General features: G+C 43.3%; 1 protein-coding gene across 1 annotated transcript; it reads left to right on the top strand.

Annotated features, from left to right (window-relative positions):
* Positions 1 to 473: 473 nt before the first annotated feature.
* Positions 474 to 25,731, top strand: LOC138625611 (uncharacterized protein KIAA1671). Its single transcript, XM_069706630.1, has 13 exons — positions 474 to 671; positions 2,577 to 2,661; positions 4,390 to 5,727; positions 5,837 to 5,921; positions 6,893 to 9,745; positions 10,287 to 10,412; positions 22,206 to 22,321; positions 23,551 to 23,716; positions 23,849 to 24,014; positions 24,677 to 24,789; positions 24,969 to 25,111; positions 25,218 to 25,305; positions 25,397 to 25,731. Exons 3-12 carry the CDS (start codon positions 4,409 to 4,411, stop codon positions 25,291 to 25,293), a joined length of 5,163 nt encoding a protein of 1,720 aa, XP_069562731.1. The 5' UTR covers positions 474 to 671; positions 2,577 to 2,661; positions 4,390 to 4,408; the 3' UTR covers positions 25,294 to 25,305; positions 25,397 to 25,731.
* Positions 25,732 to 26,825: the final 1,094 nt, after the last annotated feature.

The raw sequence follows: 26,825 nt of genomic DNA, 5'->3' as shown, positions 1-26,825 counted from the left end.
TATTATTATTATAACACTGTTGACTGTGTTTCTTGGTTTGTTTGTATATAATATATATAGATATATACTGTACTGTATATATATATATGTTGACTGTTTCTTGGTTTGTTTGTATATAATATATATATATAATGTACTGTATATACTGTGCATTTTATATTTTTTACTGCTATTTACTGCTATTTTATTGCTTTTCTATTATTCTATTCTATTATTTTATTCTATTATTTCTATTATTATCTTATTACTTCTGTATGCTGCTGCAGCGAAAAAAAAAAAAATTTCCCCTCGGGGATTAATAAAGTAAATACCTACCTACCTTATTGAAGTAGGATTTATCACGCAATACTTGTACTTGTAAAGGAGTAATTTCTATATTAGTATTTTGTTTAAGGGGTCTGAATACTTCTGCCGTATTTAGACGTATATTCACGGTCCATGATATCTCCATGTTTGTGCTGTTGTTTTATTTTGAAAGTGAGAACCGGAAGACGCAGGTGGCGCCGGGGGGGGGGGGGAACCAGACTCCGAGCTCGCGCAGCCTGTCAACAACACCGCAACCTGAGACGGGATAGCACTTGGATGTTATGGTGGTGGAAGTTGTTTCGACAAGAGGAGGAGAAGAAGAAGAAGAAGAAACAACAACAACAACCGGGGACTTTACTGTGTGGGTAAGTTGTCTCCCAAAGCTAAAAAGAAAACACAGGTTCACTCAACAAACCCCAAAAAAAGTGTTTCCATTTTGCGAGTTCAGCTTTCTTGAGTCGTTAGCTTCAACGGTTGCTAACCGCCCGCGAGCCGTTGACGCGTTTTTTTTTTTTTAATCTGTCCTCCGTATTTGTGAGGAAAAAAATAAAATAAATAAATATTAAAAAAGACAGCGTGAACCCGACGTGTTCGCATCGTGCTCGTTTCAGTACTTGTGCACAAGTTTTCTTTCGGTGCATTAAACGACCCCTCCTGTTCTGGGCCGGCCAGGCGGGCAGGACGTCCTGTCCGGGGGGGGGAAGAGGTAGCACTTGTTGCAGATTCTGGTTTGGGACAGCGACGAGCGAAAACCACCAGATTCATGTATTTTATTTAGTATATATAGTTGTTTTTTTAAAACAGCCACTTTTAGTTAAATCACTACAAATTATCGGTGTTAATGAATTAATTCTTAATTGTGCTGTGTTTATGATTTTTGTTGTCTGTATACAGGAACACATTTACACTTTTATTTAATCGTGCAGACTTGATTTTTTTTTTTTTTTTTTTTTTTTACACCTAAATTTTACAGGAACACGTCTTGATTAATAATTAATACACACTTAACTCTTGTTGGGTGACAGCAGGGAACTTCAGCTGATGCTTTAGCTGTTGCACTGTCACAATACATGTTTGTGGATTGTAATGTAAAGCTTTTTGTTTCAACACCATGTGAGATCTCACTTAAGAGAGACCGTACTTCTCCTTTTAGTTGTTTGTAGGTCAGATGGCGTGAACTTGCCTATTGTCTCTGTAAGGAAATCCTTCTCCGTATAACTGGCTGAACCAGGTTATTGACTTTTTTTTTTTTTTGCTACTAACAATCAAAGCCTTAAACCCAACAGACACTACTCCGGCTCACCCAGAGCCCTCATCTCCTGTCTGTATTTCCTGCTAAGACATCAAAGAAATATAACTTTTTTTGTTTGTTTTTTTTTCTTGCATTTTTTTTTTTTTTTAAAGATGCCTGTCAAATGCATTGGATTTTAAACAAAGCGTGCATGAAGAAGTACAGATCTCTCACGTATTAACAGTTGTTGTTCGTGGCTCTCGGGGATGACACTCAGTCGTTATTTCTAAGTCTATATAAGGCGGACCGTTTCCTAATCCCTGCTGGGCTGCTCGACCCACCATCACAGGGAATGTTTAGCATTCCATCCTGGCGAAGGCGTTTCCTGTCAGCATCTAAAGTTCGAAGTTTGAAACTTTTTCGATTTCTGTAACCCACCGTGTTTTCCCAGCATCATCATCCGCATCCGCTCGTCTTTGTGTTTTCCATATTTGTACAGCTATTTATTTATTTTAACGAATTGAAATATATGAATTGGCTGCTGCGTAGTTGTAACTCGTCAGCCGATGTGTATAATGAGGTACACCGGGGGGGGGGAAAAACGGTAGACATGTTGAGACGTTGCTCCCACGGAAATAGAGAGCAGGATTTTACAGTTCCCAACATTCGTAGATTGAATTTACATGTGTATATTAAATATATATATTTAAAAAGTAGTGTGTGACGGTGGTTGAGTAGTAATCGATAACATAATGCAAATATAAGAACAGAAAAAGGTCAGCATATAGCAGAACTAAGATAATGACTTTTGTTTGTGCACCTGATGTCTACGTATGCCATCAGCTCCAATGTATGCGTGACTATGTTTACTCAAGTCTGTGTCAGTGTAAACATTAGCATCTATTTGCTTCAGTGTGAGAGAGCGCTGCAGTGAAGAAACATTTTCTCAGCCCCGTTGTAGGTCTGCTGTGATTTCTACGTCAGTCTTGGCAAGTGAAAAGCTGGTGTGTGCTTTGTTGACACGCTGTGTTCCTCTTAGGCTCCTTCCTCCTGTGTGATATGACATCGCACCTCGGTTACAACAGAAGCCCAAGCTCTACAGCAGACGGTTGACATCTGGTCAGGTAGGATACGTCGGGATTATTTTGCAGCAGTTTGATCCAGCATGTCTTTATTCCGAAGGAACTCGCTGGTCTGCATGGCAGAGTAACTCGGCACAGCAACATGTGGAAAGCATTATCAGATGTGAAGAAAGAGCCTCTTAAAGGGCTAACACAGACGTGCTTGAGTTGTTTTCTATCTTCACAGACAACATATCAAACGATTATTATCACAGTGTGTCAAAAGGATGGAGTTAGTTCACGTCAGCTATCGCATATTTATCTATGCCTCCTTTAGATGGATGAGTCAGTTTAAAATAAACATTTTGAAAGTTCATTAGGGGTGGAGCTTAATCTTTAATGGCAGTCTGGTGTGAGTTTGCAGTGGAATCCCCCATTCAATGTCTAAGCCTGTGTTACAACATGAAAAAGAAAACAATACGGCGTCCAGCCCTCCTTTTCTCAGGAGCCACCTGAAAGGAATGCGGTCTGGATCACTACTACACCAGTAATTCAACTCAGTTCATTTCATATATTGCAAGTGCTTGTGACAGAAGAGAAATGGATCATGTTTAAGGTCAATTATATTATATTGTCCTAAATGAAAGGAGTCGAGCAAAGGCAGTAATTATGCTGACTCCAGGCTATGTTAGACTTAAGTATGTAACTCATTATGAAAAAACAAAACACTGTTTGCAAAGACAAAGCAACACCGTCAATTCGGCTAACTTATTGTAACATCTCTTCTTTTTTAACAAAACAGTGCAACCAACATTAAAACATTTACTGAACGAGTGCAAAGTATGTAGATAAAACAAATTTAGTGTACATAAAAATAAAGGAAAGATGTTTAACTAGCCATCAAATACATGTGTTACAACTCAAGCTCACCACCAGTCCAGCTGGTGCTCAAACAATAGTCCTCTTTGACGTCAGACATTTTCATATGTCCCTGGAGAAAAGGCACGAGTGTAATTATATACATGAAGGATTATTGTCTCGTTGCTTTGTCAGTTGTCGGCGTCTGGTATTATGCAAGTTTAATGGACCTGTCCCAGGGTAACCACCTGTGATTGTTTTTTGCCTGTAATGATATTATGATGAGTCAGAATGGCTCCAATGAGGAGGGCCTTTATTTTATAGACAGTATATTTAAATATATTTACATACATTTAAAAAAAAATAGTTAATAGAGGAGACATTTTGCGATTCATGAATGCAGGACTCATTTTGCTCAAACTGGTAAAATAATTCCGCTTGAATGAGACAAAAAATATATATATATTTTAATGTTAAACCTTAATCGACCACCAGTGGAAAAATCACTAGTGTTGCTAGTAACAATCCCAGTAAACTATTAAATTTGCACTTGACTAATTCATTATTCCTGCCTGTGCTTTTGCTACTGTGTGATGTCAAAATGTCTTGTGTGAAAAAGGCCCATCAGTTTCAATGTGGAAGAAAAAAACTGTCCGTGAATAATTTGCATTATCCCTTTTTCAGCAACCAACACGTGAGCTTCTACCTTTTGGAGTGATCAATAATGTTTTATATTTATCTTTCTCACTAAGGAATATAATTGTGCTGTAATGTGAGGCACTCCCAAGGCGAACTATACAGTAATGGCTTGATGGAGTACTTTGAAGCTAATTATGAATTAGACTTTGTTTGATATAGTGCTATTGTTGAGTACCTCAATAATAAAACTGCTTTTATTATCCTGAGTAGATTTGTTTTTCTTTCTACTTGAAGAAAGGTGCTGTTAAAGAGGATGGCTGCTCAGGTGGAGGTTCAGACTGGGGAGGTAGGGAGGACAGTGGCGGGAGGACGACTTCACCTGACTCCCCTGACTGACTCCAGCAATAAGAGCCTCATCGAGATCCCGTCTATCAGTCAGTCCCGAATCATCGCGTCGGAACCAAACAAACCCGCCCCAGCTGCCAAACCGCGGCTGTCTCCCAAACCTTTTTCTGTGGAGAAAAATCCCACCATTAAGCCCATACTTGCTCCTAAACCCCGACCAGAGTCCACTCACCTTGCTGGCTATAAACCAGAGCTTCCAAACAGTCTAAAACCACTGCAACCAGTTGCTACTGGGAAACCCAAGCTGGTGTCAACCAACCCCAACCGTCCTTCTCCTACCTACTTTAAAACATCAAATAAGTTGAACACTGGACAAACAACAAAGCCATTAGTGCAGCCATTCAAACCAGCCCCTCCTCTTGACCCTGGAGACCCCAGCAAACCAACTCCTCCCGTGGCAGTAGGGAGGCAGAAACCTGCTGTATCCAGCTTTGCTTATTCCAAGAGGCTTAAAAATCTTCCAGCAGCAGAGTGGTCTGGAACAACTACAAAGGAAGATGAGAAGGGCCAAAAGGCACACACTAAAGATGGAGCGTCCATTACCAGAGCTAAGTCCATGGGTTTTCTTGCTCAGGTAGGGCAGGAAGCTGAAGGACAAGAAAAGGCTGAGCCTGAAGTTTCTGTGCCACTGCGACCCCAGCCCAGAGGCTCCAGGCCCAGACCTGTATCATCCATTTTCCCTGGCAGTCCAACTAAGGCGGAGACACCACAACCTGCTCCTCGCTGGGGCGGGAGACGACCCCTTTCAGCTGACCTCACGTCAAAATTTGAGTTTATTGGTCTCTCACTGCACTGTAAAAGTCCTCAGGCAAACACTAAGGAGAACACTCCAGAGGAGAAGTCCCCGGCACAGAAGACGGAGCAAGATAAAACCCCGGACAGTACCACACCGCAAAGTACTGATGGAGTAGCTAGTCGCGCCCTCTCAGACCAAAGCAACAAAAAGACTGAAGAAATGACCATGAAAGAGACTGATGAGGAGAAGCACAGGGTCAGCATCAAGTCGCGAATCAGTCTTCTCCTTGATTCGTCGTCCCATCCTGGGACAGGTACCACATGTCAAGGGTCAGATCTTCTCTCGCCAGTGCAGCCGGCTCCTGAAACAGAGCCGCAAGTGGGTGTTAAACTGATCATAAAGCAGCTGACGGAGGATACAACGCCAAACCAGAGCCCTGTGATGAAACCAGTACTGAAGCCCCGCCCCTTGCCCCTAGACCTAACTAAAAGGTAAGAGCTGCTCTTCATCTCCCCTTTGGTTTGCCTTTGTTCTGTGTTTTTTGTCCTCGAGTTCCATTGTCATGCATGGCTTTTGTCTTGTGTGACGTGTGTTCATCAGGTTTTCATCCGAGAGGTCACCAGACCTTGTTTCCCTCACTGAGGCAGCAGACCGCCATGAGATCAGCAAAGATCCTCAGAGGAGGGTAAGAGAGGGACAAAGCTTTGCAGGAGCTGGTGTCTGTTGGGTTCAGTCTGTGTTTAGCAGGCAAATGAGAATAACAATGAGAATCTGTGTCGCTGCTTTATGCTAGGTAAAGCTTTTGCATGCTAACCTCTAACCAGAGTTGCATTTCAGTGTGTTTCTTGTCATACCCTGTCAAAATAATATCCCAGGTACTTAAGAAAAAGAAGAAAACACAATAGTGAGAGAATATAAGCTCTTGGGAAATAATTCAAATGTAATGGAAATTTACAGGATGAACTTAATCGTGTATCCGTTCCTATGTACACAATCTGTATACACAAATAGGAAAATCATTTTTGAATTATACCGAGAGTGCTTACATTTACACAGGACCAAAGTCTGTCTGTGTTCAGAAGAAAATTTCCATACAGCAAATGTGGCACACACACACACACACACACACAAAGGATTGCTGCCACGGACGTACAAAACTGTGAAACCTAACACAGCCGGAGCATAAATCATCCCCAGAGGCTGCCTGTTATGAAACACTGAGATCACTGGGAAAAGTTCAATACAGAGAGGCTTTGCTTATCACTTCTGCACCACACCCACTGTTATGAGGCCAACATAGAACAAAGGGACACCGTTTTCCCGCCGACAGTTGCTCCCTCAATCAATTAAACTCCTTTGTGTGTTCTGTTTTCTCATTTTAAGTTTTTCAGTTCAGAGTTGTTTCTTAAAGCTTGTATTTCTTTTGCACGATTCCATTTGAAAGAAATACATAGTGTTTGGAACAGGCTTTAATAATTAGTTAAGGCTATAAATGCGTTGGTGTGAAGCATCATTTCATGCCACATACATGTACTGTACAAGTAAATATAAAATAAATAAATGGTGAAAAAAAAGTTTGAGAAAAAAACCCTGATATTAGGTCACACGCATGTTTTTATCACTCAAGAATTCTCAGTGTATTTCTTAATTTCTCAGGCTGAAGAGTCGGTTGTCACTCCCAATAACCAGAAGGTATTTGGGGATTTAAACGAATTCCAAGAGCATCTTAAAAAGACCTCCACACCTGAAGGACCTGAGGCAGGACAGATATTCGGCACTACTTCCAAGGAAAGTGTTCCTGGCATTGAAGTACAGACAGTGCGGGCATCCTTGTTTGAAAATGTTGTGGAGAGGCACAACGTGCTGATGATGGACGAGGACAAATCTGGAAACACAGTCAAGGACTCGCCCAGCAGCCCGTCGTTTAAGAGAGGAGATGTGGCGGATGAGGGAACTCTGGTCACTGCCACCTACAAAGAACCCGTATCTCCCTCAAGTCCTCTGAGGGTATTACACGCGTTTGACACAGTGCAGGCGGTCGAGGAGAACAGGGCGGTGAGTGAGAGCGTCCCATCAGCTCAGTGGGAGGATAAGGCCATGACCCTCCGCTCCAGACGCTCAGAGGGCAGCAGGCCGGCAGCAGAGAGGACCGGTCCAGCACAAGGACAGCCAGCTTTGGCAATGATGACAGAACCGCTGCCACGATATCTGAGAGTAGGAGCCTTACCCAAGTGGACCGCTGCAGGTCTCGACCAAGATGTAGGTGTGGAGAAAGGAATGCTGAAGGAATCACAGAAGGAAGCACAGGTGGCTTTGGATAAAGACAGAGACAAGCAGAGAGTGGCCGAGCACGATGAAGTGGCTGGAGCCCCGAAACGTTTGAAAATGCTGCAGGCAGAGGAGCAGCCAAAACCCAGGGCAACTTACTTTGCCTTGACGGGGCAAATACAGGAGCCTGTTTCTCCAGGAGATGCTGCATCAAGCATCGGGGACATGACTGTGCCCTTTGATGATGTCTCTGTGAGGTCTGCTCTGGGCGGACCTCACGGAAAGGTTCTCCCAATAAGGAGGAATCCATCTTTAGATGAAGCTTTGGGAAAAATCTCTCAATCTCAAGAGCAAGTAGAGGAGATGATGATGAGGAGCCACATGTCACCCAGAGAGGTCAGAGCCTTGGATGGACATACGAAAGAGGAAATGATACAAGTCGAAAAGAAAAAGGAACTAAATAAAGAGACGGAAAGACAGAAGGCTAAAATGAAAGAGCTTGAAAGGCAAAAACAGAAACAACTGGAAATAGAGAAACAGACATATTTAGAATTTGCCCGAATGAAGGAGAGGGAGATGCAAAGAGAATTTGAGAGGCAAAGACAGAGAGCATTCGAAAAGGAGAAACGAGAATTGGAGGAGAAACAGCGTGCACTGGAAAGGCAGAGACAGATTGAGCTGGAGAGACAGAAACTTCAAGAATTGGAAAGGGTGAAACAAAGAGAACTTGAAAGAGAGGAGAAACAGCGTGCACTGGAAAGGCAGAAACAGATAGAGCTTGAAAAACAGCAACTGCAAGAATTGGAAAGGGTGAAACAGAGAGAACTTGAAAGAGAAAGACTCGACAGAGAAAAACGAAGAGAACTTGAGAGACAGAGAGAGATCGAAAGAGAGAAATTACAGGAAAGAGAGAGGCAAAGACAAAAGGAGGAAGAGCAGCAGAGGGAGCTGGACAAGGAAAGACGGCTACTGGAAATCCAGAAGGAGAAACAGAAAATGGAGGAGCTGGAGAGACAACAGCTCTTAGAGTTTCAAAGACAGAAGCAGAAAGAAAAGGAGAGGCAGCAGCTCCTAGAACTTGAGAAACACAGACTAAGAGACAAGATGGAGAGAGAAGAGGCAGAGAAAATGAGACAGTTAGCATTAGAACAGGAAATGTTAAGGATAAAAGAGATCGATAAAGAGAGGGAAAGACAAAGGGAAATGGAGAAGGAGCGCCAGAAGGAGATTGAGAGGGAAAAGCAGAGAGAGCTGGAGAAACACTGGCAAAGAGATTTAGAAAGGGAGAGACAGAGACAACTAGACATTGAGAGACAGGAATTAGAAAACCAGAGGCTGAGACAACGAGAACTGGAGAAGGAAAGGCAAAGGAAGGAAGATTTAGAGAGGATTAGAGAGATGGAGAAAAGGCAGCTCTTGGAGTTTGAAAAGCAAAAACAGGCAGAGAGGGACCGACAACAAAATCTGGAGGTTGAGAAACGCCGACTGAGGGAGAAGATGGAAAGAGAGCAGGCAGAGAAGATGAGACTTGTAGCCAAACAACAAGAAGCCGAGAGACAGCGACTGAAAGAGAAGCAGAAGAAAGAGGAGCAGGAGAGGCTGAGGTTGGAGTCGGCATCTCTGAGGCCTAAAGTTTTTGATCTGGACTCTGTGCTCAGGAATGAGCCGTCATCTAAGGCGACTTCTCAACGCGGTGACCCTTCAACATGCTGGAAGGAGCCGTACAAACCTGCCATTCTAGACATCGACTCTTTTACATCCCAGACTCAGCCCTCCCAGAGTAAAGACTTGTTTCCTGGCTCTAGTATTCAGGGACTAGATGCTGAGTTCGGGTCAAGGTTACAGCCTACACCCGAAAGAGATGTCAGCTGGAAGGTACCACCACAGACTTCGGTGGGTTTCTCCAGCCCAGTATGGACAGTGTCTCCTCAGGACCCATGGGAGCTTTGGCCCGTTGCGATGCCCGTCGCTGAACCCCGAAAACATGCCAACAAAATCAGCCCAGAACAGCTCCTCCTCAGGGAGGAGGAATGGCTACAGGCTCCACAGAGGCACTGGTCTGCTGTCCTGGATGAGCCACTCCACTTGGGCCCTTCTCCTGGGACAGAGGCCAAAACAGGGAACTCTCCTGGGGGAGTCTCCAGCGGCACTCCTGCAGACCAGATCTGGCTCCCCAGACAGCCACAGCCTCCAGACAGCACGGGAGAGGTCCAGAGCCACAGGAGAACCCAGGGATCCCAGGTGAGTGAGACGGATCCAGGAAAGGCTATCAGAGGCTTAAATGAATAATTTAATGTGGAAAATGGCTGCATTCCATCTACTGTAGTCTTTTCTTTTTTTTCTAAAGGAGGTGGTGTGGATGTTGTTGTTTTTCTGTATAAATTAATTAAATTGGCTATTCAACACTAGATCGGACCCTGAAGGGTAGATTAGGACACAATGCTATCCACATATAGACATACTGCATTATCAAAATACAGGTTATTTTGCAATATAGTGCAAACAATATGCTCCTTATATGTGTAAGTATAGAACAAAACAACCACTTAAAACTAAAAAAAAATGGAGGCAGGTTGTGACATATATTCTCATAACTGTTAATATTAGCAGTAAAATGAATCAATATAAGATCAAATCAAAATATATTAGCATTTACTCCTGAACGTATGAAAATCTCTCTCAGATTCACAATCCAGCCTCCTGCATGTTGGTGAACAGCGTTTCAGAGATGATATGTTTCCCGATGTATGAGGCGTTCACTTTGGTCTCTTTATGTCGTTAGGAGTTGAACAGGATGCGGTCTCGCAGTGTGTCGCGGCGATCAGCTCCCTCGGGCAGCGCCGTGGAGGGAAGCCTCTCCCGGATGAGGAGTCGCAGCGCCCACAGAGAGCGGGACCGTCACAGCTGGGTGAGTCAGGCTGCAGCTCGATCTCGGCACCAGCAAGACTGTGTAGCTGTAACTCAGTGAGATTTAAAAACCTGCTGCCCCAAGTCATTGCGTCAGTTGGATGACTGGCTGTGAGCCCTTTATTCCAAATCACTGTTTTCACGTGGACTGCTGAGACGGCGAGGGAAATCTGTGTGTGCTTGAGTGTGAGCGGTGCTTTATGTGTTTGAATTTGTGTGTGTGTGTGTGTGTGTGTGTGTGTGTGTGTGTGTGTGTGTGTGTGTGTGTGTGTGTGTGTGTGTGTGTGTGTTGTGGATTGAATCAGACAGTGGAATGCAGTTAGTTGATTGAAGTTGGTTGCTGCTGGGTTCAGGTAGGAAAGAGCTGGTGACTAATGTTGAAGGCACGGGCCTCTTTGACTCGCCTCTGCCCAGCCCACGTTATATTCTAGGGAAGTAGCGGTCAAACACCTTCTCAGGTCTGTAATTCAGGATTGGATTGGGCAAATGGTTTATAGGTACACACTCTCACTACTCATTTATCAGGGAAATCTGTGAAGTGAAATGTCCCGTAATGATTGTGTGTCCTGCAGCCAAACAGACACTTAATTTTTGTGCAACTGTTCCTCCATGATGATCGGTTACACCTGCTATTCCTATCTTTGAAATTTAGAGTTCACATCTGTTTTTTTCTTACATTTAAAAATGGATGAACAAACATATGTCTGCATGTTTGCAGCTGTATATAATACATACACACACATCTCAAGCATGAACAGTGTTCAATTGCTGTACACAAATTGCTCTTTGTCACTGAGACTGATTGTTGGCCTGCACTATGAACCCAGAAGTACAGTAGGTTGTATCTTAACAATTGCACACTGCGGTGATACAGAGCTCAGATTAAGTCACCATAAATTCACAGTCACTACCACCATCTAGTGGTTGCGTTTCAGTTTGTGAATGTCACCCGGTCTCGGTGTCTGATTGGGTCCTCGTTGCCATTTACTGGTGCTGCGTTTGAAAAAAGCTGTTGAAACTACTGTGCTGCTTTAAAAAGGTCGCAGTAGTGGAGAGGATTTAATATGACGTAATAATACGAACTGTTCAAAGATGTGCAGCATGTTACAGATGTTATAACAGCCAGTCGTTTTGTCCACCTCAAAGCTCAAAAACCCAAAGATATTCAGGTTATTATCACGTAAGACAAAAAAGGTAACAAATCTTCACAAGAAGCTGAAATTAAGGAATGCTTTTGCATTTGTACAAGAAAAAATGACTTAAATGATTATTCAATTATCAAAACAGTTGCTGATGAATGTCATGTCGATCAGCTCATCAGTTTTAACTACGTAATGGTTCTTCAATGATGACTCGGCTTGTAAAATTTCTGCTGTTTAAAATGTGACAAAAACATCCCCAAGATGCACCTGATGTTATCAGATTGTTATCAGTATATTAATATAGCGAACAACCTCACCTCACATAATTAAGTCCTAAACACGGTGGTATGACTAATTTAGATGTTTTAAAATGCATACTCACAAAAATAAAGAGCAAAGTTTCACAAAGCATATGATCTATAAATCTGGTTCAGAAAGTGGCTGTTTACAGAAATTACAAATACAGTACAAAGGCAAAAATCTGTTGGCAGATATCATTACCCATCCTAAAATTGCGTCGGCTGGCGGAGCGTCCTCCCACTGACAGGGATGAGGTAATAGTGGTGTGATGACATCATTGGTCTAAGTGTTAGGGTCTGAGGCTGCTGAGTGCAGCAGAGCAGAGATGGGCACCGGGCTGAGAGCTGTGTTGTACGTGTGGTCGTGCTGTCTTTCTCCATCCTGCCTCTGGGTAAGTGACAGCACATCTCTCTTATTACAGCTGTTTCTCTGTCAGACTTATATATCCTCGGACACGATGCTGCATGTACAGCAGGTAGTGATTATATACAGCAGAGTGTATGTACTTTAGATACATCCCATTTCATCTTCTTCGTGTGGTTGCTGGTCGGGTTTCTGGCTGGACTCAGGATGATGAGGTCAGAGGAGGGGAAGTGATGAGCAGCTTGGAGTCACTTCCCGGTCGATGATGTTTCGTGTTGGGAGGAGGAATATGAGGAAAGGAAGGGAGTGGTGATGTGTTTCTTCTTAATATCCTGTATAACTTCAATGTTAATCCGCCGACAATTCTTTGTCATTGTTTCTTTCTGTTAGTCCTATAGTGCGGGACTTTTACCTATACATGAATATTCTTACCAAAGGACTTCACACAATGCTGATTAATCAGATACATCTCTCAGTATACTACAGAATAAGGAGATTTTTTTATTATTATTATTATATTTGGTGCCTGGTGAGACCTCCCTGCACCGGCCGGATGATTTTATACTAAACATGTGGTCCGGAGATGTCCGCTGGTTGAAGTGGCTAACTTACAGTTTAGCCCGATGCTAACTTGAATGGGGATACAATGATTAAATCATGCAGCTTTTCTCCACTTCATGTTTGTTATCAGACCGAATGGATCTAATTCTGATAGTGAAACGAGTCATTTTACCGCCGCAACAGTAGCAGCAGAGGAGTCTATTGCAGAAGATGGAGGCAAAGTTTCACCACTGCAGGTTCAAATAATCAGAATATTGCAACCAAAAGATGCTCAAAATCTAAACTAGCAGTGTGTGTTTGATAACAAATTATTTGAAAAATATATGTGTACATAGTGGTATTATATACCATTTGGATGATTTAAATACAATTTATTTGGATTAGTTCTGTAAATGAGTTATTTTCAGAATTTATTAGTCTGACACTTTTTTTTTATTTGGCGATTTGTTAAGTCAATAAAATATTATTTCCCACATCCCATAGTGATCTATTTTCAAATACTTGTCTGTTCCTACTAATATTATTATATTTACAGTCATATAAAACAGAAATGCAGCAAATCCTCACATTTGTAAAGTGGGAACAAAAGACTAGTTAGCTGAACAAATTGATTATAATGTAGTTAATTTATATAACTGATTCATTTTCAGTGGATTGACTGATTGATTAGTCAACTCAATTGTTTCAGCATCATTTTGAAGGTTGATCCTGAAGTTTAGAATATTATTATTACATTGAAATGGTATAGTATCAAAATTATTTCACCTCACAAACCTGCAGATGTCAAATATTCAACAAATAAAGTGATTTTTAGTGGGTTTGTTTGTCCGTTGCTTTGTCTTTAAACAGTCCAAATCCCCAGAGAGAAGCAGCCATTTTGAGGCTAAGGAGTATGTGCGAGTGGTCAGTTTGTGAGCTGTTGGAAACTGAGCACCTCACGGCACACTTGCCTTTTTCACAGGACTTCAAAGAAGCATTAATCAGATTACCTGTAGGGGGCATATGTGGACAGGAATTCAGCTTTTTGGAGCCCCTCTGTCCCAGTTTTCTGTGGGGTTAAAGTTCATCTGGAGTCGCCCGGTGTGGCTTTATTTAGAGGACCAGATCGCAGCAGAAATCTGTTAAAGCTAACAGCGTGCACCAGAAAGTGTTTTCTAGTCTGTTCCAATGTTTGCATGAGTTTGACTCCGAGTGAGTCTGTTTTGATTCTTGTGTTTGTCTACATTGTGCTGACAAACCGGTTGATGAGCATACACTGCGATCTCACTGCACTGATCGAGCCCCACCTGTCTTTTCACTCCCCTCTCTCATGCTTGTCAGATCCATCTATTTATAGTTTTCTCCTAAATATGATCTTGCACTTGCGCTCATTCCTTTCTGATTGTATCACACTTTGTAAACCCTCACTTTATCTCTCTCTCTTTCCAGCTTTTTTCTTTCCGCATCCACATGTTTAATATTTTCTCCATCTTTCCTCCTGCATTTGTTTCTACTGCCTTGCTATTCTGACTGTGTCACTTTGCTGTCTTTCCCTGCAACTGGAGCGACCGACCGAGCACCGCAGAACGTATATCACCCTCCCCCTTCTCCCCCCCCCCCAAGCTTGTGAATCAGGGACCTCCCATTCTCTCTCTCACTCTCCCTGACTTCGTCCTGCACTCCCTCTCTCCCTCCAGTTTCTCCTTGACGGTGAGTCCTATAGCACTGGACTACAGAGAGCAGCACTGACGCATTTTCTCCTACCTGCCCGTACCTGCAGAAAAAGGCGAGGAGAGAAGAATTTTTCTTCTCCCCTCCGGATCTGACCTCTCTACCACAGCGCTGTGTGCTGCTTCCCCTGTTTGGCACTGCACTGGTTGCCCTCTGGTCTTCCTCATGGAATACGAATGACTACGGCAGCTTTCCTTTTGCCTCCAGCTGTCCTGCACCATTTCCCTCCGCAGCTTTTTGCCAGGAGATCGCATAGTTCTACGCACTATGGGGATGTAGCCTCGTCGGATGGACGGATTTTTTGACTTTGAGTCCGAGCCTCGTTTTGGGAGAAACGGCATCAACGTCAGGTCTGGGAGCACCGTCAGGTTGTCTGTAATTCAGATCAGGACAGAGAAGCTCGCACCTAGAAGATTGGCAGGGGTGCCACGGAGCATTGTTTAAAATAAAAAAGACGACCTCTGTGATGGAAATAGATAAGTGAAGGTTTTGCCAAACAGATGGTTTGATGAGAATGTGATTCTGTAATTATTGGTGGCCACTTCTGTACTTGCGTAGGTCGACTGGTACTTTGTGTACTTGAAGTCAGAGAAACATGTCTGGGGAACCTGTTGAAAGCCAGCACAGCAGTTTTTCAGGCTGTCTCATCGACCAGTGCCCTGCTTAGCTTAATAGTAATTACTGGCCTTAGGTAACCTTTACATGCCCACTTGGGTGCTGTGCCAGGCGTATCATAGCAAGTGTATCTTGTGAGCATCGAAATAGACATTAGAAAGCTTCACAATTCACTTCGGGCCGACAGCCTGGAGCCTCGACAGTGATGAGTTGAAACAAGAGTCCTGACGGCTCCAGTAGGACTGCACTGCAGAAAGGCCATTTAGAAGTGAAACTGGGGAAAGTGTCGGTGACGGTCACCGGACCGTCTGTGCTGCAGTGCTGTGAGACACCGCCAACATCACCACATCAAACTGGCTGAGCTGTGTTGTTCTCTCTGTCACCTACCTCACTGCTGCAGTGTTGACCCTGCAACACTCACCAGTGAATACCTAGGACACCATCCCATGGATTGCTATCTCTCCAGCATAACTAGACTCTAATGATATCCTGCTGCTGTAACAACAAGAGACCCAGCTCAGCTCACTGGCTGTATTCAGACACGGCAGGTCCTGCCAGCACCAGGTCGTGATGGAGTATCTCGGGGACAAACTGTCAGTGGCTCAGACTCAGGTGTCTGGATGGGTGGGGAATGTCCGTCGCTCCCTTCACGGGACACTCAACTTTTTGTCCACCTCGGTGGAGAGGGGAGGCAGGGGTGAGGACGGGACGGGCGACTTCAAGAGAACCAACTCGCTGCGCTCCCTGGCCTCCCGCAGCAGGGAGTCCATCCGCAGGTTCTCGCTGCGCAGCCAGCAACGCCTGTCCTTACGCAGACGCACGGCACCCAACACGCCTACTGCTGTAAGACAACACACACACACACATTTCAACAACAAACACACATCAGGGAAGCTCCGGTACTAATGACAAACAATACATTTGTATATGTATTTGCCGGGCACCATAGTGATACATGATCGGTCACGTTACTTCAACATCTGCTGGAGTTAAATAAAGTACAAGAGGAATTCAAGTCATTTTGCAGCAATGTCCATGTCACTGTCTTAACAGCTGCGCGTCTCCTCCACCAACTATTTGGTCTGTAGCCAAACATGTCAGGAACTCATCCATCGGCTGCGTTATGCACCCCCGTCTGCTTCTCATCCATCTCTTTCTATGCTTTCATCACATCTCCATCTTACAATATCCCTGGTACAACGTAAATCCTGTCTGTCTTTGTTTAGCAAAGCTGTTGTCATACTGGTTCTTTAGGTCATTCTGTTGTCTCTCATTGGGTTTTTAGAAATATAAGTACGCACACAGACTGACAAAAGAAGAAAAAGGGGGATTATTGTTTAAAAATATAATCTTTGTGTTGCCAAACTCTTGCGATGGCAAAAATCTGATTTGCTCGGCTTCTTGTCACTCGCCTCCACATCTAACCTGGTCTGTGTGAAGGTCAGATTTAAAACTCCACAAGGGACATTGATACCCTGCAGGGAAGTTGTTCCAGTCTTTAAGCTTAACTCCTGTTTGTTCAACTGCTGTGCAACACCTCATGAGTCACAGCTCCTAAAGATAAGAGTTGTTTTCATGACATCATGTGGCAACTGTAACTGTGGTCTGTGGGAGCTGCCGGCCTCGCCACCGATCCGGTCAGTGGATACATGACAGTAATAGGGCGGTAATGGTCGGATTTGATAGACGGAGACCAGGAAGCCAGTAAATGGGTGAGAGGAGGCAGTCCAAGTGATAACTGCCGCTTTCCATTTCTCTCTGAGCCCATAAGTAGAAACTGGTTCTGCAGTCGGAGCTATTATACGCGTCTGTGATTTAAAACAATGAATACTATTGAAGAAGGCATCACAGCTGCCACATCTAGACATGCTGGTTTACATTTGTATCCAAACTGTCTCTCCTGTGGCTCTGATGTGTTTGATCACAACCATGTATTTGGTGTTGGGCTGCTTTGAAAAGCTTTTGCTCGGCAATATATCAATATTATATTGATGTTGTCTTAGATTTTTAATATCATAACATTACAATATGCCATAAGTGCTGATTTTGTTTCAAAGGCTGCAGTAAAGGGATATAATTTTCTGAACCTACCAGGCGGTTCAAGCTGTTCTTTTACTTTAAACACTCATTATATACACGTTACTGGTGATTATTTATCAATAATCTCATTATGTAAATATTTTCATAGAACCAATAGTAATCCCCAGAATACTGGCACAATATCAATAATGAGGTATTTGGTCATAGATATTGTGATTTAAAATGTTGCCCAGCCTTAGCTTTGACTGTGATTTTGTGATTAGTAGTTTTGTCAGCATTATTCGTATCCTTTTTGCTTGAGCCTGTTCCCGGGGAGAGAAATACCACAATGTATATTGTCAATATCTGGTTACCAGAGAGCAATTTGCAATTTTGAAGGCTTTTAAATCTCTCATTTTGAATCTCTCATTCTTTAGCTGTTCTCTTACCACGTTATTCTCATAGAGTCTGTACTCCATTATTTTGAATTTAGTTGTACTAGTATATAAAGATAGATTTTGGCATCTGATAGCTCCCAGTCACTCATAATCTCTAATGACATTGCACGATTTTCACATTTCTAAACCATTTGAGTACTCTGACATGCAATGTGTGTCATATCAGCTTCTGTATTTGTATAAACTGACTCACTGTTCATGTCAACCATGTTCAAAAATCACCCACTGGATGTCATGAGATGTGGCTACGTAGTTATAGAGTCATGTAGAGGCAGTTTATTTATATAGCACATTTATACGCAACATCGGCAACATAAAACAGAATTGAAACAAATGAGATGGACAACCAGTCAACACAAAGAAGCAAAGAAACAAAATTAAAAAGAATTAAAAACATATCAGACCAAAACAACACAGGAGATTATACACTAATTAATATTGAAAACATTTCAAATGAAAATCGGGCCTAACTTTAAAATGACAGTGAGAATAAATAATGTAAGAATATTTTCACTCCCGACTTGAACAGCCAGTCTGGATCTTTAATGAACACAAACATTTTCAGATTTAGACGTTCAAGGATATTTTTCAAGCTGAACCAATCAGAGCCGTGTGTTTTTGGGGGGGACCAGTGTGACCTGACAACAGGACAAACCTGTCTGTTAGAAGTATGTGAGCATCACTAAAAATTCATCAATACCCAAAATCGAATTTGGTGTCACAGCTAATAACGGTCTTCAGAGATATAACTTCAGTGTACATGTGTTTTGTATCCTTGAATTATTAAATCCAGCTACAAGCAACAACACTTCCACCAAACCTGAGATCCATCGATGTGTACGGTTAAGTAACAATCAGTTCATCTCAAACATTCATCATATTGGCAGAAACCAGGAAAACAAACCTCAGACTGAAAATAATCCTTTAAATCAGGTTCAGTGCACTCTGAGCTGAAATCTTAAGCCAAGTCAGATTTTTACATTCTTTCGCTCTCTTTCTTACCATTTGCTTTGTACGACGTTGAGCCTTTGTCTGTATGCGCTACTTATTTAATGAAAGAATAACACGACACTGTTCAGGTGTGCCGAGCAGAGTTCGTTTTAATGTAAGCCCTCTGACATGCGGCTCGGAGGCCCATTTGTTGACATGAGATCGGTGCTCGCGGGAGCAGTTGTTTTAAATATCTGTAGGATATTGATATTGATTACTGCGGTGCGCACAGAGCATATTTTTCCACTCCACCCTACAGCAGATGGGTCGAGAATAAAGTGGTGATGTACTGCAAGTACAATGTTGTGACCGAGTGTGTTTTTATGGCTGGCAATAGACTTGCAGTACATGAGAAGGTCTCATCAGATCCAATTTACAGTAACTAGGAGGAGCTCATGCCTTGGTCATTTAACCACACCACGTTCATAGCAGTGATGTTTATGGTTCGCGAGACCTGATTTAACGATTGCGATTTTAGCGTGCTGATAGTGATCCAGAGAGACAAACACATTCCTCGACAGTTTCATAAAGCAGTTTATAAGCTCGTGTCTCGGATGCTGTGTTCATGTAAACACAGTTATTATAGCTTCAGTCACTGCTCACTCTGCTTTCTACTCTGACGTAAGACCATCTGTTTAGTGCTTTACATCAGAGCCCTTTGCCTCTCAAGGAGCAGCAACGTATTTACTCACTTTCTATTTAACTGTTCGAGGACGGAGCAGTCCGTACACCGCTGTCCTTGCAGCAATCAGCTGTCATTGCATTATTGAGTAGAAGTTTCCAAGGCCTTGGTCCTGCCCCTTCCTCCACAGATTATCAGACCTGTTTAGTGATCAGCCCTTTCTCTCCTTCATCCTTCCATTCATCCGCTCTTTGTTATGTTGTTTCCCCTGACACACCCTTCCTGTCTCGGGGAAGTTGGCTATTGCTAATGTTATTAAGGAAAAGCCTTCCTCCTGACAAATCACCGCTACGGGACCTGTTGGTTCAGGGGGCTCTCTTCATTCTGCACCTGCGTGTTTTCATTCAGCCCAGCAAGGGAAGAATCTGCACGCTTAAAAGGTTTTTGTTGCTCGGCCAATACATCTGTAATCTGGCATTGTCTGTTGATTAATGCAGACTGCGACAAAAACTGAAAATAGACAGGAACCAGTTGAAGTTCAGTACGAAGGCTGTTGAAAGCCCCTTTTTTCCTGACTAATAAACGGTATGAGATTATGAATGAGCCTCTAAAGGGCTTTACAACCTCTGCTTTGAGCAGCCCGCCATGCAAATCCTTAGATCGTGTATAATGTCACCTCTCCAACATGTTCCAACAAAGGCAATGACCCTCCTCTACGCTGATCGAGTGAGGGTGCGTTCTGGGTGTGTTTAGGTTGAGCAACACACACAGACGCATAGGATTGGAATTTTTATCACCAGGATTTTATGAGGTCTAGTTCAATGTTTTTGCCGAGAGTGATAGCAGAGTACAGCAACATGAAGAAGAGGGGCGGACGAAAAATAATAGCAAAAGGTACAGCGGGAACTGAGCTGAACCGTGTCACACTCTGTTGTAAACACATAAAGTGAGAGAACCGATGCCGTTCTCAGCTTTCACTGTTTTCAGAATTAGCTGTTCATTGATATGAGATATGTACGAGGGTGGATCAAAAAGTCAGAGACGGTTCCTGTTGCACACAAATGCAGTGCAGCGCAGTAATAAACAGAGCAGGGGGGCAGCAATAACTTTCATTAATCCTTTTTCCAAGTTATGTCGCCTAATCAACATCAGCACCTGAGTTAAACACATTTTTGTGACCACTGGACATATTGCAATGTCATCAGAGTCCTGAAACTCGAGCAGAAAGCCCACATACAATTTTGTGTCCAATATTTGGGGGAACAAAAACTACTTGCGGATCGCCAAATTCGGCGAATAGGGGGAGTGAGGAGCAGCAAATGTGTTGTCAGCAAGATGCTCACGCCTTTTTAACACACGGTCAGCGGGTTCGTTGCCACGTTGGGGAATCAAGTGCCATCCCGGCAGACTTCAGTTCGTTTGCGCTGAATGTTTTCCCTCGGACGCCTCGAACTCAGTGCTGACAGTCTGACCCTGGGGAACGAGTTCTCGGCGCACAACCCAACGAACGTCAAAGGAAGCCAACCTGGTTGCGCTTCGGTCGTGACGAGAGGCGCCGTCTTCGTTCTTGGACAGTTACGTTTTGCCCCTCAAAACACCTCCACCCAGCTCATTGCTTTAATGAGCTTTCCGAGGGATTTCAAAATTTTATGTTTGCTTTTGTCTCAAGTCGGGGCCCGTCACAAAAACCTCTTGTAACTCAGGTGTTGATTTAGATCAAGCGATGTATGTAGAAATACTTGCCTAAAAAGGTCACAGCTTCCTCCTGCTTCGTGTAAAATCACTGTGTTGGTTCGGACACCGACAGGAACGGTTGATTGCCCCTCGTGTGCTTGTGGGGATACTGTCACCTATTAAACACTCAGGACTCTCGTGTGTGTGTGTGTGTGTGTGTGTGTGTGTGTGTGTGTGTGTGTGTGTGTGTGTGTGTGTGTGTGTGTGTGTGTGTGTGTGTGTGTGTGTGTGTGTGTGTGTGTGTGTTCGAGGCTAAGTGGTGTGACCCTGCAATGTCATCTTGAAACGTGTGAGTGCTGTAAATCCTTGGGAAGACGATAAGCTGAAGTGCGAGTGCTTCCTCAGATGCAGGGAGCGTTATTGAATGCCATTCTCACTGTTCTGTTTCCCCGTCAGGAAGGGCTTCGGTGATGAATGACATCCTGCACTGCTGTTGTTGTTGGTTTTTTTTGTTTTTTTTCCTCACTCTCTTCAGCTATTTTATGCTCCCTCAATCAAAGATATTCACAGTAACACCCCACCTCTCATGTCTCTCCTGCACTCCTGTGTCTCCGCCCTCACGTACACAAAGAAAACAGAAAACAGGGAAATCATTCATGGCGCTTTAAGAACGAGCGCTCTGATCTACAGTCGGTGCTCCTATAAACATCGCTGGTGAACTGCTCTCGCAGTCGAGGAACCTGGGCTATTACCGAGCCAGGTGTATCATATTTCTCCGTCCACGCCCTCAGGCAACATCTGAGGACGGAGTGATTTTCTATTGTTTTTTTTTCTTATATAGGCCAGGGTTTATCAGTTCACGTGCAGACGTGCCTCTGGCAGCTCTGTGTGGTTTAGAGACAGTATGTCCTCTGTACCAGCCTCATTAAAAGAGGTACGGTTCGGTAGGCAGCAAACACACCCTCAATCACCCACCCACCCATCTCCGTCTTTGTCCCCACTCTGGTCCCGTCTCCATTAACTCATCCCCATCACCTTTCATCATTCCTCCCACCACTGCTCACTGCTCAAGCTCAACAGCCTGCAGTTCTATCAGCAAATACTGCCGGCTCTGCAGTAGCAGTGATGACGTCCATTCACCAACTACTACACTTTGTTATTCATTATAATGTGTTGTACTTGTCACATTAACAGAATCTTGAGTTTGGCTTTGAATGTGAACGGACCACAAACGTTCACCAACATGGGGTCAGATTGTTGTTCATGTCTCTCGAGTTAGTCTCTGGTCCAATTTGATTCCTTGTCATTCATTAATTATCCTCCTCCCTCTTGACCTCCAGGTGCAGCAGAAGCAAAGTGTGAGTGGTGAAGACGAGGGGAACGACTCCGAGACGCTGGTCCGTGAGTCTGATAGTCAGTATGGGACCTGGGAGACCGGACTGCGCACTGATGACAGGTAAACACACCTCAAGCTGTCTCCGATACCCAGAAATGTGATGTCTTTCAATGTGTTTAGTGTGTTTATGTGCAAACAGCATAAGTCAATGGTCCCAAACTATTGGGACTGTCCACTGCAGCTGCGATAGGTCAATGTTGAAGACAGAAGTGTCAAAACAATGTAATGCATGTTTACAACAGATGTTTAAAGTGATGATTTTTATGTTCATTTTGCTTCTAAATAGTTCATGTCATCAAAACTGGATTTAACTTTAATTGAAACCTGCTAAAGTCTTGAATGTAAGACTGGCATGTAAAACGTTAACTGAAAGAACTAATCATGGAAGAATTGGAACAAGGAAGTACACACCAGTCTATACATGCAAAATCTGAAGGCTGCGCCTCAGTTAACTTAGATTTTTTTTTTAAAGGCACGATCAATAAAAATGTTTAAAACCAGCAGCAACAACCTTAATTATAGGACTTGTATGTAATTTAGATTAAATATTGTTTTGTTTACAGACATTTCAGGTCCATTAACACAAGAGGTTCATGGACTATCGTAAAGGTTGTTTTTAAATGAATATTGCAGAAAGCCTTGTAAAGATCTAAAATAGAATGAGATGACTTGATTAAAAAATCGAATTGTGCCGAGTCTCTGCAACCATTTATAAAACACCGTTTTCATTTGATTTGTAATCAGATTTGAGATTCTGACCAAATCTTTACATAACAGATGCTCTGATATGAATTGTTTGACTGATAAAGCCACGTTATCTTTTGAAAGCAATTCCCCTGAAACCCAAACATGAATGAATCCTAACAAGTATTTCCTGTATAACCTCCACCTGATCGTGGTGACAAAAGACAGAAGGACACAGCCTCACTAAAATAACTTCAGTGTTTTCTCATATGCAGATGGATCCTCTAATTACTGACAGGTCCTCTGTCAGTAATTATATTGTAATGGATTGCTGACCTCCTGTGGCCAAAAGATATCACAACAATAACAGACACAGAACATGTACATTGTACAGTATGTTATACAAATCTGTTTCGTGTATCCCTGTCTGGGTGACGAGGGAGTTTGTGAAGTCTGTTTTTAGGTGTGAAGTCATCTTCATCATTTCTTCCCACAGTCTTGACAGAAATAACAGAAAAGTTATTACTCTGATTGTGTTTGACCTGACCTCAGAGCTGTTCTCAGAAGTATTTTAAACTTCTATTTTTCTTTTGTATGTATGGCAGCTTGACACCTGCCACTCCCAGTTCAGAGAGCAACTTCAGTCCTTCACCAAGGAAACCCACCTCACCCCTCACGCCAGGTGATGCGGCCTCACAGTTTGAAACTGACACTCCAGATGGCCTCTCTCCTTTGTCCTCATCTGAGAGCCAGCCACTCGCTTTCCCTGATGTAAGTGTTGACCACTGCTCAGTTCACCATTACCGGCCTGTCATGCGTGTTGTGGCTGCACTGACACTTGTATTCTCCATAATGTCACATGTTTTCTGATTCATCTTCTCCTTTTTGTGTCTCGATATCCAGACTCCGATCGCTCTGTTGGACACCAGCGCTCTCCGCTCTAGAGCCCAGCTGGGGAAGAGACGAGCCCCGCGGACACGGCCGTCCAGGGCGGCCCGTCAGAGTGCCGGGCCGGCAGAGAGACAGGGAGAGGGAGAGGGAGAGGACTGGCTTTACCGAGACTCCACAGGTTCATACTATTAAGTCTGCATTCATCTTCATATTGGCACTAAACAAGACAAGCTAAAACATTAATGAAGCTCTTAAAAGTGCACCCCTCCTCCTATCGACTATATGCTTGTATTTGACACGAGGTACTTTTCTACCTGCAGCCACTTTCCCCAGGGAACAGGAACCTTTTGATGTTCCACTGGAGCAATGAGGGTCCAAATTAAGTTCCAAGGAAATAGTTTTAACTTCATAAAAGTCCCAGTTTGGTGGTTTGTTAATGTTAAAGTTCAGGAACTTTTAAGTTTGGGGCATGCAGCATGAAACAGTTCTAATGGATCAAGTATGATTGCATTTACGCAGCATTGTTTACACCTTTAAATTTACAATTTGAAAAAAATCTACAAACTAAAAATGTGTTGATTTGCTTTGACGACAATGATCAGGATGAGGATAAGAGATTTTATAACAGGTTGCCTGAGGACGAGGATCTGCTTCTGCAGAGGACGACAGAGAATTTGAATCTGTCGCACTGGTCATACATCAGCAGAATCATTTGCCTAACCGTGCCGGGCCTTTGGCCCTGCTGTAGAAATGCAAATCACAATAGCCTGGAGGACCTTCCACCCCTGGGAGAGTTCTAGGAAAAGTACTGAACCTTTTTTTGTCCTCTCCATATGGCAGAGGCAAAGGCTGAGAGTAAAGATGATGACTCAGACTGTGAGGAGCCAGCCAGAGGAGCCTCTCAGCCACAGAGGATCGCTCTGTTCCCTGGAGTGGATCCTTCAGCTTTAAAGGTGAGCCAGCATGTTTGGTAACTCGTCCTGATGCAGTGAATAACAATTTGCACCAGGCAGGCTTTGCATTGGTCACTTCTTCTTTTGCACAATACTTTCTTTTGCAATGTGTTCTTTCATTTTAAACTCACATTGAATGCATAATGAACTTTACAAAATATGTCCCACTCTGTTGTCAGGCCCAGCTGAGGAAGAGAGGTGACTCCGACAATCAATTTGATGCACCCACTCCTTCTCCCTCCCAGCTGTCCCGTTCTCCCAAGTCCCCGTTCCTCCCTCGGGCAGCGCGCGTGCTGCCCCCACCTGGCGGGAAAGAAAATGGGTGAGCAACACCAGTCAGATTAAAATAAGTTTTCTCTCTCACGTAATTAAACACAATGTTTTGTTACAATTGCCCACTTAACTTCTGCTGTCTCTTATCTTTGTAGTGAGGAAGACTCACCTCAGTGGTTGAAAGAGCTGAAGACCAAGAAGCGCTTGAGTCACTATGAAAATGAGAGCTAAGTACATAAAGAGGTGAGATCGTTTTTGAGTGTTCACTTTGTCTTCATTTAAAAAATTTAACAAGAAAAGCTTTGACACCTGTTCTCTTTCTTCTCCCCTGAAGGGTGCCTTAACAGATGAATCTGAAACAGAAGCCTTAACGTTTGACCCAGAGAGTAGGAAGGGGTGAATCCACAGCTGCTGATGTTTTTTTTTCCTTCCCATTTTTTTGTTGTTGTTTTTTTTTTTTTTTTTGTTCTCTTCCCATCTGGGTCGATAAATGTGCATGGTGCCTTTTTTTTTAATGGAACGTCTCTGTCTTATGGAAAAAGAAAAACAACCGTGGAGAAAAACATCAGGCCGCTCTGCTTCAACCATTTCATGCTTTGACCCTGCGGGAGCTCTTCTTCACCAGGAGGGACTTCACACGAACGCTTTAACAGGGACCAGGAGAAGCGGGGGGGTTAGAGGGAGGGGGGCAAAATGGAGAAAAAGACAACTGTGGGTGATTATTTCCTGTCGGGCTGCATTTCAGGAAACGGTTTACTTGCTGGGACCACAACGCCTCTTCATCCTGGACGTGCTTCATTTGCATGCTGGAAGACAATCCAGCCGATCCTTTACGAGGCGTCTGTATGTAGAAGCTGTACGAGCTGGCTGTGCGTTGCATCGGCCGTATGTGTGTGTTATCTGTGGAGGTCGTGGATGGGAGTCACACAAGCATTGTCATAGGGTAACATTTCAGACACTAATGAGTTTTGAAGATAGAGAACAAATCACCACTCACTTGATTGTCAGTGGGAGTGTGTATCATGTTAGTATCTGTAATCAGGAGATGTTATATTTGTACTATCAGCGATTCAACAAAACAGAGCTAGTTTTGGAAAAGAAAAAGCTGCATCACTACAATAGAGGCTGCACAGCCTTTTACTTTGATACACTTCACATCCTAACAGTTGCTGCATAGTGTTTATCTTTTTGTCGGATTATCTGTTTGTCTTTGTCGACGACGGACGGGGGACTTTTGAGCAAGTGACTGTCAATCATGCACACTCCTAATCAGCACAAACACACTTCTCAATCTTTTTATTAAAACAACCACTAATCAGCCTGTCTTCCCTCATTTTAATAGATTGTGGCTGCAAGCATCCAATATAAGCCATATTTTTCACCTGGTAGCCATTCACACACTCCTCGATCATGTGTTTGACGATGTTTTTTCGAGTGAATGCAATTTTTCTCTATTTTTTTTTTTTTTTTTTTTTATCTCCCTACATAATGTGCATGCACAATCTTTGCTGTCACATCAGGCTTTGCTCCAGCTGACGGGCTCAGAGTGTCGGGGTGTTGGCTTACACGACTCCAGTGGAGGGATGGTTTATTCACTACGCTTTTAAAAGACTACATTGCTCAAGACAAATGTGAACATTTTGCACCTGCGTCACAGCTCAACTGTGTCTTCATCCTCACGTTTGCAATCCACCCACTTACTCTGCGCTTCTATAAAGCACTTTGTCACTTGATGCACTACAGCACTGACCTCTGCCCCCCCT

The sequence above is a fragment of the Brachyistius frenatus genome, unplaced genomic scaffold, assembly GCF_029030835.1.
Source record: "Brachyistius frenatus isolate BFR_SWC_R1_liver_20210118 unplaced genomic scaffold, ASM2903083v1 Contig_64, whole genome shotgun sequence".
Classification (NCBI taxonomy): Eukaryota; Metazoa; Chordata; class Actinopteri; family Embiotocidae; genus Brachyistius; species Brachyistius frenatus.
This window is presented reverse-complemented; position numbering and strand designations above follow the sequence as displayed.